At 33.8% G+C, this 13,979-nt stretch overlaps 1 protein-coding gene across 1 annotated transcript in view; it reads right to left on the reverse strand.

Annotated features, from left to right (window-relative positions):
* Positions 1-13,979, reverse strand: part of EXOC6B (exocyst complex component 6B) — a 517,527-nt gene that overhangs the window by 225,391 nt on the left and 278,157 nt on the right. The window contains exon 17 of the mRNA XM_039852508.1: positions 4,763-4,897. Within this exon, the coding sequence (XP_039708442.1) occupies positions 4,763-4,897 (135 nt within the window). The remainder of the gene's footprint in view (positions 1-4,762; positions 4,898-13,979) is intronic.

Genomic DNA, 13,979 nt, shown 5'->3' on the forward strand with positions numbered 1-13,979 from the left:
AAAAAAATCCAGCCTGTGGCATTAAATACCATCTTTATACTGAATGCTAAATTTTTACCTATAGCTATGACTTTGCTACCTATTTAATATCTCCATGCAGATGACTACTAAATATCTCAAGCTTAATATGTCAAAAATGGAACTCTTGATTCTACTGCCCCTCCCAAAATCGATTATTCTCTCACTGTTTCCCATCACAGTGAATATCATTGTTATTTATCCAGTTTGCTTAGTTTGAAAATCTTGGAATTATCCCTGACTCTACTCTTTGTCTTATAACCCTATATCCAATCCAGCAGTAAAACTTGGCATCTTTTCCTTCAAAAATATTTCTTACCACTTCCACCCCTACCACTGTAGTCCAAGCAACCACTATCTCTTACCTAGACTACTGCAATAACCTCCAAATTGGACTTTTCTTCCATTCTTACTGACCTATAATATATTTACTTTCAATACAGCAACCAGTGCTACCCACTAATATATAAAATCAGTTTATCACCATCACTCCCAATCTTCTAATGGCCTCACACTTCATTTCAGAATAAAATCCTACTAGGCCAGAAAGTACCTGACTCCTGTCTTATCTCTTACCACCTTTACACCAATGAAAGACAAATCATTGCCAGACTAACCCCTTGCTATTCCTTGAACACACCAATACTTACTATTGTGCTATTTCCTCTGACCGAAATGCTTTTCTATTAGAAATCAAAATGATTCAATTTCTCATTTCATTCAGTTCATTTATTTTCCTTCCTAGCTCTTACTACTACCTGACATTAAATTACATTTTTTTGTTCATTTATCATCTATTAGCCACACTAGAATATAAGCTCCTTAAGGTCAGGAGGCTTGTGTTTTTAGTTCATGCTTATAAATGGCCCAGTATGTAGCAGACACTAAAAAACTTATAGAATCAATACAATACATTGTATTATTCCAGTACTTTTCACATAGTTCTTTATAGAACTTCCAGTATCTCTTTCCTGCAGACTATAAACTATAAGTCCAAGGACAAAGTATTTTTTCTCTCTCTAGCCAAGAATCTACCAGATTGTTGCATAGTAGGTAAGCAAACATATTTGAGATGGAGAAAATTAATAAATACCTTCATGATGTTTTGTAAGAGTGAAAAAATTCTTCTGAACGAGAAAGTGAAGAATAGTAGCTTGATTATGACACATATGGCAATAAGAGAAAACTGCAAGAAAAATACCTTAAAGACCTTCTGATTCTTTTTGCCCCTTTTTCAGCATAAAAGTTTCCATCTGCAAGGGAAAGTTTTCTGGAAACAGTAGCTTAGGAAAATACACAACATGTAGCTACTATAATTGCCATGTTTATACTGAGTTCTGGGTTAGCTGGTCGGAGACAATCCTGGTAAAAATAAACTTTCAATGTGTTTTAAGTAATCAGTGTTGCCAATAAGCACTGTCGACATGACCTTTAGTGGTCTCCAGAACTTCTCTTCTACTAAGTATTTAACTCGCTGTTCAACCCCTAGGGCTTCCTGTCTGTTTTTAATTTTCCCTCAGCAATTTTAATGCTAAAGCAACAATAAAATACACAAGCCATCCTCTGGGAGGATATCTGACCATAATTTGAAAGGCCCTCATAATAAGAAAATTGAGATGGGTTCAAGGAAGAGTAGCAGAACATATTACATATTCCCCATATGATACACAAGTATAAATGAACTTCATGTTCTAACTCCCTAACTATTTATTCTCTGCTGAATATTCCCACATTTCCTTTCTTGGAGAAATTTTAGCTTCCATAGTAAATTAAGTGGAAATATTTTTTTGATAAAATTATTACCCATGCTCCACAACAATGTTAATGTTTAGGAGTAATTATGTTTCTTATTAAACTATCTAAGGTCATCCTGAAGTTCTCAAAGTTCTTGTTACATTTACACACTATTCTTGGGGCCTCTTTATTAAATAAGTCTTTTCTCCACTAAAAGAGTATCAATATTAATATAATATGGCATTACTGAAAAGCTTATAAGTAATGATACATAATATGGTGTACATTAAATTTTGTTTAAAGTAATTTTATCAGTAATGGAATAATCCATGGTCATCTTGAAAGTATAATGCTTCTAGCAGCTGACCCTATCACTTAAGTACATAAAGAATATTTTTTTGTTTGACCATCTCATTTTTTTCAGCTTTATTGAGGTACTATTGAAAATAAAATTATAAGTTATTCAAAAGGTAAATTGTGGTGATTTGATATAACTACTCTTGTGAAAAAATTCCCACTATCTAGATATTTAACACATTCATCACCTCACATATTTATCTTTTTTTAAGTGAAACATTTATATTCTATTCTCTAAGCAAGTTTCAATTATGAAATATAGTATTATCAACTACAGTAGCCATGTTTTACATTACTCAGACCTTACTCATCTTAAAGCTGAAAGTCTGTACCTTTACCAGCTTCTATTTCTCTCACCCCCCAATCCTGGAACAACTTTTCTACTCTCTATTTCTATGAGTTTGACCTTTTTTTAAAGACATATAAATGATTCCACAAATATCATGCACTATTTGTCAGTCTCTGTCTTATTTTACTTAGCATAATGCCCTCAAGGTTCATCTATGTCATCACAAGTGACAGGATTTCCTTTTCATGGCTAAATACTACTCCATTTTATACTCCATTTTATATCATATTATCTTTATCCATTCATCTGTTGATGGACATTTAGGTTGTTTCCACATCTTGGCTATTGTAAATAATGCTGCAATGAATGTGGAAGTAGAGAGATAGCTCTCCGAGATAATGATTTTGATTCCTTTAGATATACACAAGGAAATGAGATTGTGGAATCGTATGATAGTTCTATTTTTAATTTCTAGAAGAATTTCCATACTCTTTTTCATAGGGGCTGTACCAGTTTACATTCCCACAAACAGTGCACAAGGGTTTTCTCCACATCCTTGTGGGCATTTGTTATCCTTATTTTTTTGACGATAGCCATTCTCACAAGTGTGAGATGATAACTCATTGTGGTTTTCATTTGCATGTCCTTGATAATTAGTGATGTTGAACATCTTTTTCATTTACCTGTTAGAGATTTCACTGTCTTCTTTAAAAAAATATCTATTCAGTTCCTCTGCCCATTTTTTAATTAGATTGTTTTGTTTCATTTGCTATTAAGTTGTGAGAGTTCTTTATATTTTTTGGATATTAACCTTTTATCAGATATATAATTTGTAAATATTTTCTCCCATTCCATCGGTTGCTTTTTCATTTTGTTGACAGTTTCCTTTGTTGTGCACAAGCTTGTTGGTGTGATGAAATCCCACTTTTTAATTTTTCCTATTGTTGCTTTTGCTTTTGATGTCAAATCCAAAATACCACTGTCAAGGCTGATGTCAAGGAGCTTACTTTCTATGTTTTCTTCTAGGATTTTCATGGTTTCAGTCTTACTCAAGTTTCTAATCCATTTTGAGTTAATTTTTATGTATGGTATAAGATAGGGGTATAGTTTCATCGTTTTCCATGCAGTTGTCCCATTTTCCCAGCACCATTTATTTAAGAAACTATCCTTTTTCCATTGTATATTCTTGGCTACTTTTTTGTAAGTTAATTGACGATATATGCATGGGTTTATTTCTAGGTTCTCTATTTTCTTCCATTGAACTATGTGTCTGTTTTTATGCCAGTGTCATACTGTTTAGATTACTATAGCTTTGTATTATAATTTGAAATTAAGAAGCATGCTGCCTCCAGCTTTGTTCTTCTTTTTCAAGATTGCTTTGGCTATTCAGGGTCTTTCTCATTTTTTTTCTTGTAACAGAAAAAGAAAAGATTATTCCAACAATTTTTACCTCTCATAAAATATAATAAACAATATGAATCAAATTTGATTTCTTCTCTTAAATCTACTCTCAAGGGAAGGTACCAATAAATAGATAAAGAGTATAAAAGGATAGGAAAAAGTAGACACCGGCAGACATAAATCATGAGTTCAACTCTACAACTTTATATCTAATTAACATTAACTTCTGGATTTCAAAAGGGTGACATAGATTTGTTTCGAAACTAAAATAATGAAATAACAACAACAATACCAAAAACCCAAAGTATACAAGTTGGCCTTTAAGTCAAAATCGACCCTTTAGTGTTTTAAGACATTGCCCTGTTACCTTTTCTCCCTAATACTTATTTAAAGCTCACATGGCAATATAAAGGAGTTTCTGAAGGCTCTTTGAAATTAAGGCATTTACTCTCCAGAAACTCATCTACCATCAGTCTTTCTTTTGACCAAAAAAGTATTATTTTTCCCATTTGATTTACCCCTGTGTGAAAACTAGTTCTATGGCCTTGCAAAATAATTATAAATTTCTAACTATAATAGCAAGTGACAAAAATTCCTCATTTAAAAATAAGGTTAAAAAATATATACTGGACATAGGATACAGAAAAGAGAAAACAGCTAATTTAAAACTTTTAATTGATGTTGATTTCAGCTATAACCTCTATTATGTAGACCATACTTAAGAACTAGCCATTTTCATGTACAAAATATAAGGAAGGTTTAGTGGTCACAGTAGTAGACTTTTTTTTTAGTTTAAACACCCCCAAATTAGCATTGGTATTTGTTTTTCCAAGGAATTCATAAGCACTTATTCTCAATCACATGTTATGAATCATACTACTATGCAACCTGGAAGAAACAAAACCATGTTAGGTAGAGTGCCCCAGACTATGCATACCAGAAGCAGTTCTAGAGCCTTCTCACCTTAAAAGTTGTGGTGCCATAGAGTTTGGTGGTATGGACTGTCTCTGGAAGCACATTAGTGATTTTGGTGATGAATTCTTCCAAGTACTTACAGGATTTCTCCAAGTGTGTTGTATTGATAATAATCTGGACAAGCTAGAAAATAACAAGCATATGTAACAGTCATTTGACTATTCACCCGAGACAAATAGCTAAGTATGAATCTGTTGATACAACAAAAACAAAAAGTATGATAGCAGAGGCCATCTGTACTCTACAAAAGGTATTTTAAAGCATGGACTTAGGTATGACTTCATCTATGAAGCCTTCTCTGACTTCCCAAAGTATGTTGTATTTCCCCCTATTATAGCAGCTCTTATCATTCTATTCTAAACACATGTTTTCTTCTGTTTAAGAAAGACTAGACTAAGAACAAAAACTGCTAGTGTTTAGCATAGTAACTGGCATTAAATGACTGTCAAGTAAATTTTAAAATAAACTCCCACTAAAAGAACAAGAATAACTGAAATGGCAAGAAGTGGTTTCAAAATCAGGCATGATAAACAGAGAGATGTTGGAAATACGTTAACAAACTACCTTAGTCTACAAAAGAAAAAACATGGACACCATTTATAAATTATTGATCTTGAGAACATTTCTTAACTTCTCGAAGCCTGTTTCTTTATCTGTGAAATGTTAATAATAATTTCTAACAGAGTTATTGTGAGCATTAAGTATTATTTTAACACTATTTCTCTTTTCTTACAGAAAAGATCCTTAAAGAAGACAGTACCAGTTAGGATCAAAGTCATCTACAAATTACTGTGAGGGGAGAATGAGGAAGGATAACTATTATTATCTGTATAGAATTCAAGTTTACAAAACTCTATGCAATTCATTTTCTTACAATGTCTTCCCAGCAACCTGGAGAAGTAAATTAAGTTGGAATAATTATTACTTACATTTTACTATAACAGAAACAAAAATAAAATGATTTTCCCTAGATCACATAAGCTGAATGGAACTAGGACTCAAATCCAGGTATCTACCCTCAGTTATGGAATCATCTAAATGACTTCTGACAGAGCCATTTATCACAGCATAAGATGGCAACTCTGGAGTGCTCATGTTTAAATGCACTAGGCTGAAATAGATTCAGGGACTGCCAACAACTAGACCCGACCATGCTTTGATTCTATTCTACGTAAAAAATAAAAAAGGACTGGTATCTGCTACTTATTTCAACTATGAACACTATTCATATTCCCCAGAGTAAAAGACATACAAAGAGAACATGGAATGAAAGCTTTTTTCGTCTCTCTTCTCTACATCTTTAACTTTCACTTTCATAAGAATATGTTCCGATAGTAGGTCTGAGGCAGGTAAAGGAAGTATCAGAACATAAGCTATGGATGAACTTAGGGTCTTCTTTTAGTCTAGTGAGATAGTGAGCCATAGGAGAGTGGACAGATGGCATGAAAGGGAAATTAGAACTAAAGATAAAGGGAGGATTTATACATTTTTATAGTCAAATGATATTTTAAAACAATGTTTAAAAGTTGGAATTACACTTCAATAGAAGTATTATATTGTGGAATATTAAACAAAAATATTATTATTGACAGGACTATAAGAAGTATATTCTTGTATCCTCAACAGTACCCAGCACAAGGCTAAAGCACACAATTTTTTTCTCAAAATATCTATGTCAATTCATATAAATGGCAATGCTTGAATAGAGTGGACTAAAGGAAAAGGTACTTTCTATCCCCATAAGGATCAGCCGGAAGATCTGAGGAAAACAGCTACTTTTGAAATACGATGACAAAGAGCAAAGACCCAGAGATGCAGTTCCAACACAGATGAAAAGTCAGGACAACACTGGGACTAGATCCTCATATATTCCCACAACTAATTAGATAAGTTTATATTTGTCACTAGGCCCTTTCCATTCATTCTACAGTTTGAATATGGAGACTTTGAGTTTTGGACACAGATACTACCTCCTGTAAAATTTCTCAAAACATCAGCCTTTTAGCTTTAGAGTGCTCTAGAAAAAACACGCATTGAAATAAGCAATTCATCACCCCCCGCCCCTCTTCTTTTCAACGTTTCTCCCTCAGAAGAGGACTAAAATCATTAAAATAATTTTAATTGTCTAAATTAAATCACTCTTTTTCCTGACTGGGATGATGTCTATTGGCAAGGTTGTGGAAGTCAGAAAAGTAAGAGAATTAATTTGGAGAAGTGAAGAATTTCTATTTTAAAACTAGCATTACCTATAGGGAACACATTCAATCTATCAAAAGCAATCCTAATAATAAAGAGGAATCGTGTCATGTTATCGAAATAAAAAACAGTGGCAGTCAAAAAGAAAATTGTCCTGTTTTGCAGGATATTGGCAGTTTAAAAAAAAAAAAAGGAGGCAGCTTCACTGGGTACAGTAGTAATTTCCCATGACTTTTTAAAGATCTGTCAACACAAAAGATCACCATGAATTACATCAATTGGCTGTCAGTCACTTTTGAAATGTTTCATTGCTGAGCATAGAATAGACTATTAAAACACTCTAGGATTACAGTAGATACCATGTCATTTTCAAAGGGAATATTGTCTCTTAATGAGGTCTAAATGATCTCTACTTCTGAATGACAGCTAACCAACACCCTTACAAGGGCATTTACAAATGTGAAGCCAGATGCTTTGGGGTAATTTTGAAGTAAGGATGAAATGAAGCAATTTGAGATATCAACTTCCATCAGAGTTTGAGCTCCTTTGATATTTTTAACCCCTACTTCCCACTCTCTTATAAAAATATATCACTGCAGCAATCTAAACTGTCCTTAATATTGTTTCAAGGACACGGAACTAATAATAGATTAGATACTGGTTATGTCTTATATAAAGTTCTTTGAAAACTGAACCCCCAAAAGTAAACACTATAAAGCAAACAATCACCTCTCACAACTAAATGACAGAAGTCATTTAAGTTAAAAACCATTAAGAAGCAGAACTTTTTCTGTCTCTCCTTCCTAGTATCACAGAGAGTCTAACGAGTGAGGCATTCCACAGTGAGTACAGTGTGGAAGTCACTTCAATCCTGCTGAAACACCCCAGCAGAGCCTGAACCATGATGATAGAGGTATGTTCATATCCTGACAAACTCCAGAAAAGAAAATGTCTTCATCATCTTCAATAGTTCAAAACTAAGTCCTAAGCTCCAAGAAGTTTTCATTTCCAACTATAAACTATTTCTGGGGTATACACATCTACTCATCTTAGAACTGATATCGTGTTTCCCAAAGCAGAGAATTTAGTACACTGAATCTCCAAAAGGACTAACCCAAAGCCAGTAAATGAGAAGTCACACTTCCAATGCTTCTCATCTGTTAGATGTGCAAGAAGATAAAGAACTAAATAGGAGCCTTGATTCTCATTCACAAAAATAAGCTATCCCTAAGACTTCAAGGAATTTTAATCTTCTGTAAGAGTACAAAAAGTGTGTAAACTACTGATTTTATGTCATGTCCAAGGCAAATACTTAAAGTACTAAAATATTTGGGACTACTGGTTCCAAATTCAAAGGTCTAATACAAACCTTATATTTGACAAAGCTTAAGTATAAAATGTTTTAACATATTAGCAATATCATTGCTGTCAACAACAGTGGATGGAGACAAATGGTATGTGGGAGGTAAATAACACAGGATAGAGCCATGTGGTCATCAATGTAAATCATATTAAAAACAAAGGGTGAATGAAAGCATTGCTCATTTTTTCATGTCTCTTGGGACACTATTATAATCATAACAATATAAATATTCAATATCACTAATAGGAACTCTGAATTTCTCAAACTTTACCCTAAGAACCTACCTACCTACTTTCTTTTGTTTCTTTCTTCTCTCTTTCATCAGTTGAGAACTCCTACATGTCAAGGAATTGGGATATAGCTGTACAAAATTACACACAAAAGTCCCAGAACTCATGGACATCACAGTAAATGCATACACGTATAAACACGTAGTAGAATGTCAGGTGGTAATAACCACTGGGAATAGAAGTGAGAATAAGAAGTTGCAAGGTAATGGTAGGTCTGAGCTATTTTGAGATAGGATGGTCAAGGAAGACCTCCTAAAGGAAATGACATTTGAATACGGACTTAAAGTGAAGGTATAATATATCTATCATCTGTATTAAATAAGTTCTTTCTAATCCAATTTATGTCTTAAATCTTTCAATCAATACATTCTTCCCAAATAAGTAGGGTGTCCTTTGATTCATCTTAGAACTTTCTTTCAAACTTAACTCTCTGATATTCTGAGATTAACAAACTAGTGGTTTATTTCCTATCTCTCATAATATTGATGTTTTTAAATTAGCACAGAGAAAGAACAAAGGTTCAGAACAAAAGAAACACTATTTTAAAACATTTCAAATCTTATTTCTAAAAGAAAATGTAGTTCAAAACTTATCTCAAATCTTATTTCCAAACTACTTACTGGTTGTGTGGCCTTAGGCGAAGTTATTTTCTTTCATCATCTTAAAATTGAGGTAATAACATCAATGTCATACCAAAGAAATAATAAATATATTGTAAATAATTAAATAAAAATATTAATATAAGTAATAAAGTAGTATAATATATACCAAATTCCTGAGAGCTGTTATTGATATGGGCTTACTTATATCTCTAGCTAAATATGGCTTAAGAAATGATACAACTATGCTGGCTTGTTTCACTTTAATTTCCATCTACTACCTTAAGTGGCATTTAATGCTACAAAATAATCACATAAATTAAGCACAAACTAATTCTCTTTTCCATATACCCAGAAATACCTTCTCTTTCCTTCAACTTCAACATTTGTTCTTGATCTCTACTTTCAGCTGAACACCTTTCTTTCACTGGGAAAACTGAGCATTTGGAGCCTGCCACCAAAATAGATACTCAACTCCCATCAGCTGCATCCATATTCTCTGATTCTCATCTGTTATCAGAGGTGAACTCTTTCCTACTCAAGCACGTTACTCTAGAGACTCCCCCCTTTCTCCTACATCATCAACTTTTTGCTTTCTATTGCATCATCGTCATCAGAAATAACATGCTGTTACTTCTCCTATTAAAACAAAACAAAAGCATTTGCTTAACCCACTTCCCCTGCTGGCTACCACCTCATTTCCTTGTTTACCTTTGTAACAAAATTATCTGAAACGGTTGTCTTATACGTGCTCTCTCCAATTCCTCTCTTCCATCCTTTAAATTTCTTAATTTAAATAAACACTTCATTTTAGGATAGTTTTGTATTAACAAAATAGTTTCAAAGAATTCTCAAATACTCCACACCCAGTACCCTCGACTGTTTACATTTTACGTTATTATGGTACATTTGCCACAACTAAGGAACCAACTTTGGTACGTTACTATTAACTGAACAATACACTTTATTCAGATTTCACTCATTTCTCCCTAATGTTCTCTACCTTTTTCAGGATCCCACATTACATTTAGTTGTCATGTCTCCTTAGCTCCTCTGGTCTGTGACAGTTTCTCAGACTCGACTTATTTTTGATGACTGAAGAGTTTTGAGGAGTACTGGTCAGATATTTTGTAGAATATACTTCAACTTGAGTTTGTTTAATATTTTTCTCATGGTTAGACTGAGGTTATGGGTTTTGGAAGGAAGACCACAGAGGTGACGTGCCTTCTCAACACATCATATCAAAGGTACACACTATCAACACAACTTACCACTGATGATGTTAACCTTGATCACCTAATGGAGACAGTGTTTGTCATGTTTCTTCACTGTAAAGACACCATTTCCCTCCGTCCACACTTTACTTTTAGGAAGCAAGTAACTAAGCAGAGCCTTTACACAAGAGGTGCCACCTCCTTGAGGGGGTAATATCTACATAAATTATTTAAATTTCTTCTGTATAAGACCCATTCTTTTTTAAACCCTCTCCATCAGGCATTTCCTACCATCATTCTATTAAAAATGCTTTTATCGAAGTCACCAGCTTATTCCAAGTTGCTAATTGTCATCTTACCTGATCTGTCAGTAGTATGTGTCATAGTTGACCCCTCCCTCCTTCTTGCTATAATTTCGTCACCTGGCTTCCAGGACACCATACTCTCCTGCCTCTGTTTTTGTTTTGGTTTGTTTTTTCTTTCCCAGTGGCTCCTTCCCAATCTCCTTTGCAGGTTCCTCTTTTCTCCTGACTTCTTAATATTGGAGTACACAAGGGTTTAGTCCTCCATCCTCTTCTCTCCTCCATCTTTACAAATTCCCTCAGTAATATTATCCAGTCATGTAGTTATAAATATTTTTATGCTCTAAAATTTTTATCTCCAGACAAGCCACCTTCTCAAACTCCAAACTCATATATACAACTTTTATTAAATATCTCAAATTGTATGTCTAATAAGCTACAAATTTAATGTGCCCCAAACCAAATTCCCAATCTTCCTCCACCCCAAAATTAGCTCTACTTGACGTTCTTGTCATCACAGTTCATGGTATATACAGCCTTCTAGTTGCTCAAATGAAAAAAATCTTAGGGGTTATCTTCAACTCCTTACTTTTCACTTCCTTTACAACCAATCATCAGGAAAGCATGCTGGCTCTACACTCCATATCTGATCACTTGTCATGACCTTCATGGCTACAATCCATGCTTCCATCAAATCTCACTGGATTATTGTCATAGCCCCCTAACTGGTCTATTTATACCCTACAGTTTATTCTCAATACCACAGTCAATGCAATCCTTTTGAAATATGTCAGATCATGTCACTAATCAAAATCCTGCCATGGCTCCCCATTTCACTCAAAATAAAAGCCAAACATTCTAATATAGCCTGTCATGAAGAACCTTGTACTTCTTTGATCTAATCTCGTGTTTCCTTTCCCCTTGTGTATGCCATTCCAGCTACCTTTCCTTATTATTCCCTGAACATGCCAATAACCTAACTACCTTCAGACCTTTGCTCTAGTTCTAACCTCTGCCAAGAATGATTGTTCCCCTTCTATGACAACTCACCATCAAGATGTTGCTCTTTTTAATAAAACCAACCTTGAACCTCTACCAGACTCTTGGTTTTCTTAACCCAGGTTCTTTTTCTTCCTCCATAGCATTTACTGCCTTTTATCATACTAGATGATTTATTTATTTAATAATTTATTATCTGTTTCCTGCTACTAGAATGTAAGCAGGATCTTTCATTGTTGTTTTTGTTGTTTACTTATTTATCCTTAGGGCTTAGAACAGTGCCTATCACATAATAGGCACTAATAAATATTTATCTTAACAGGGGATCTTGTTCTAATCTTCCGACTTCTCTTAACTGCATCTCTGTACTAGACCTGACAACCATTACTTGCCCAGACTTCTTTCTTAATAACAGGCAATATTACATTGCCTTAATAACAGGCAATGTAAGTACAGCATGGTACTTACTATGTACCAGACACAGTTCTAATTACTTTACATGTTAATATAATTCTCACAACAATCCTATGAAATACATGCTATTATTGTATTTTATACATTTATACATAAAGCCAAATAATAGCATGAAATGCATGCTATTATTGTATTTTATACATTTTATACATAAAGCCAAGTAATTTCCCAAGAACACATCTGTTAAGGAGAGAGCCAGAAATGGAACTCATGTAGTCTGCTCTTACATATAGTGGACTCTTAACCCACTGATCAACTTCTCCTTTTCCTACAGACCTGGAAAAACAGCCCTAATAAAACAGCTGTACCTGCTGATTGAACTAGGGATAGTGGCTTAAGGTCTGAGAGAACAAGGTATTCAAGTTACAGTAGGTACTAGAACTGAAAGGTAATGTCGAATTGGCTCAGCACAGAGAAGCAAAGAAGCCATGAGAAAAGCAAGAAATACAGTGTATAGACAGAAAATGATAAAAAGGATAGAGCATATGGACAGAAAGAAGAAGAGATGAGATTTTATGGAGTCTCAAAAAAAGACAGACAGACATTAGCTTATAGAAACTTTTAAGTCTTAAAAAAATTGTCTGACAACCAGAAATAGGATTATATTTTGAGTTTTGTGTACTTTTAATACTTCTATTGTTTTAATGTCTGTTCTCTGTCACAAAACCATCTCTAATAAGAACAATTTGCATGTTATTATGGGCTTTCCGTAAAAATCTCTATCTTTTGTTATTATTAAATAATTAAATCAATATGGAAGGCAGTACATATTGTAAAAGTGAATAAGTTTGGAGAAAAGTGACCTGGACTTAGGTTTCATTTCTATCATTTTGCTAGCTGTATGGCTGTGAGCAATCTCCTTGAACTTTAATTATACCTGCTATAAAAATGAGAATAACAACATGTGCCTAGTCTGCTCCAAATGTTACTGTACAAAGGGAGATGGTATTTATGAATGGACTTTGAAGAATACAAATTGTTCCACAAATCCTGCCTATTACGATGATGATTCCGAATATGAATTCACTTTAGTTAACTACTATAAAGGAGGATATAACATCTTCTCTTTTCAAAGGTGAGTAATCTAGTTATTCAAAGATTTACTGGTTGGTGATAAAAGAAAAATCACTGGGTATGTATGTGTCTATACACATACACACCACTATAGCAGCCAAAATAAATGCCTATGGATATTCCTTTATTCATCTGCAAAGACAGTGATTATAAAAGTATATTTGCCTAAAAAGATCCAATGACTTAGAAATAACATTTATCATTCATTTAAACAGTGCCAAAAATTATGATCTAATTCTCCTTTGATAGGCTTCTACTGCTTCTTCCTATTATTACCTGATCTGTACTGTGCCCTTGAAAAGGACAATAAAATCAGGAAAATCAAAGAAGTAAGAAGTCAGGTCTTTCTCTTAAGATGTCACAGTAAATCAATGACACAGCAACAACTAAACTCAAGAGTCTTCTGAGGCCAAAGCTGTTTTTCTATCACACTATGTTCCTGCTATGCTACTTATTTAAAAAGACTTTTTAAGAAACTATCAAATCAAATGGCATAAGAATTATATCAAGAGTTATAATGTAGAGACAGTTCACAGAATAAACAGCAAACTTCCTGTCCTACTTGGATTCAGTAAAGGAGAACAGTACATTTAACCAAAGGAGGACCTCCTAATTTTCACTCCAACTTTCCTTTTTTATAGCTTTCCCAATGATGAAGTTAGCCTATTCTCAGACACACAAAAGCAATACTTAA

This window comes from Pteropus medius, unplaced genomic scaffold (assembly GCF_902729225.1).
Source record: "Pteropus medius unplaced genomic scaffold, Ma_sr-lr_union100, whole genome shotgun sequence".
NCBI lineage: Eukaryota > Metazoa > Chordata > Mammalia > Chiroptera > Pteropodidae > Pteropus > Pteropus medius.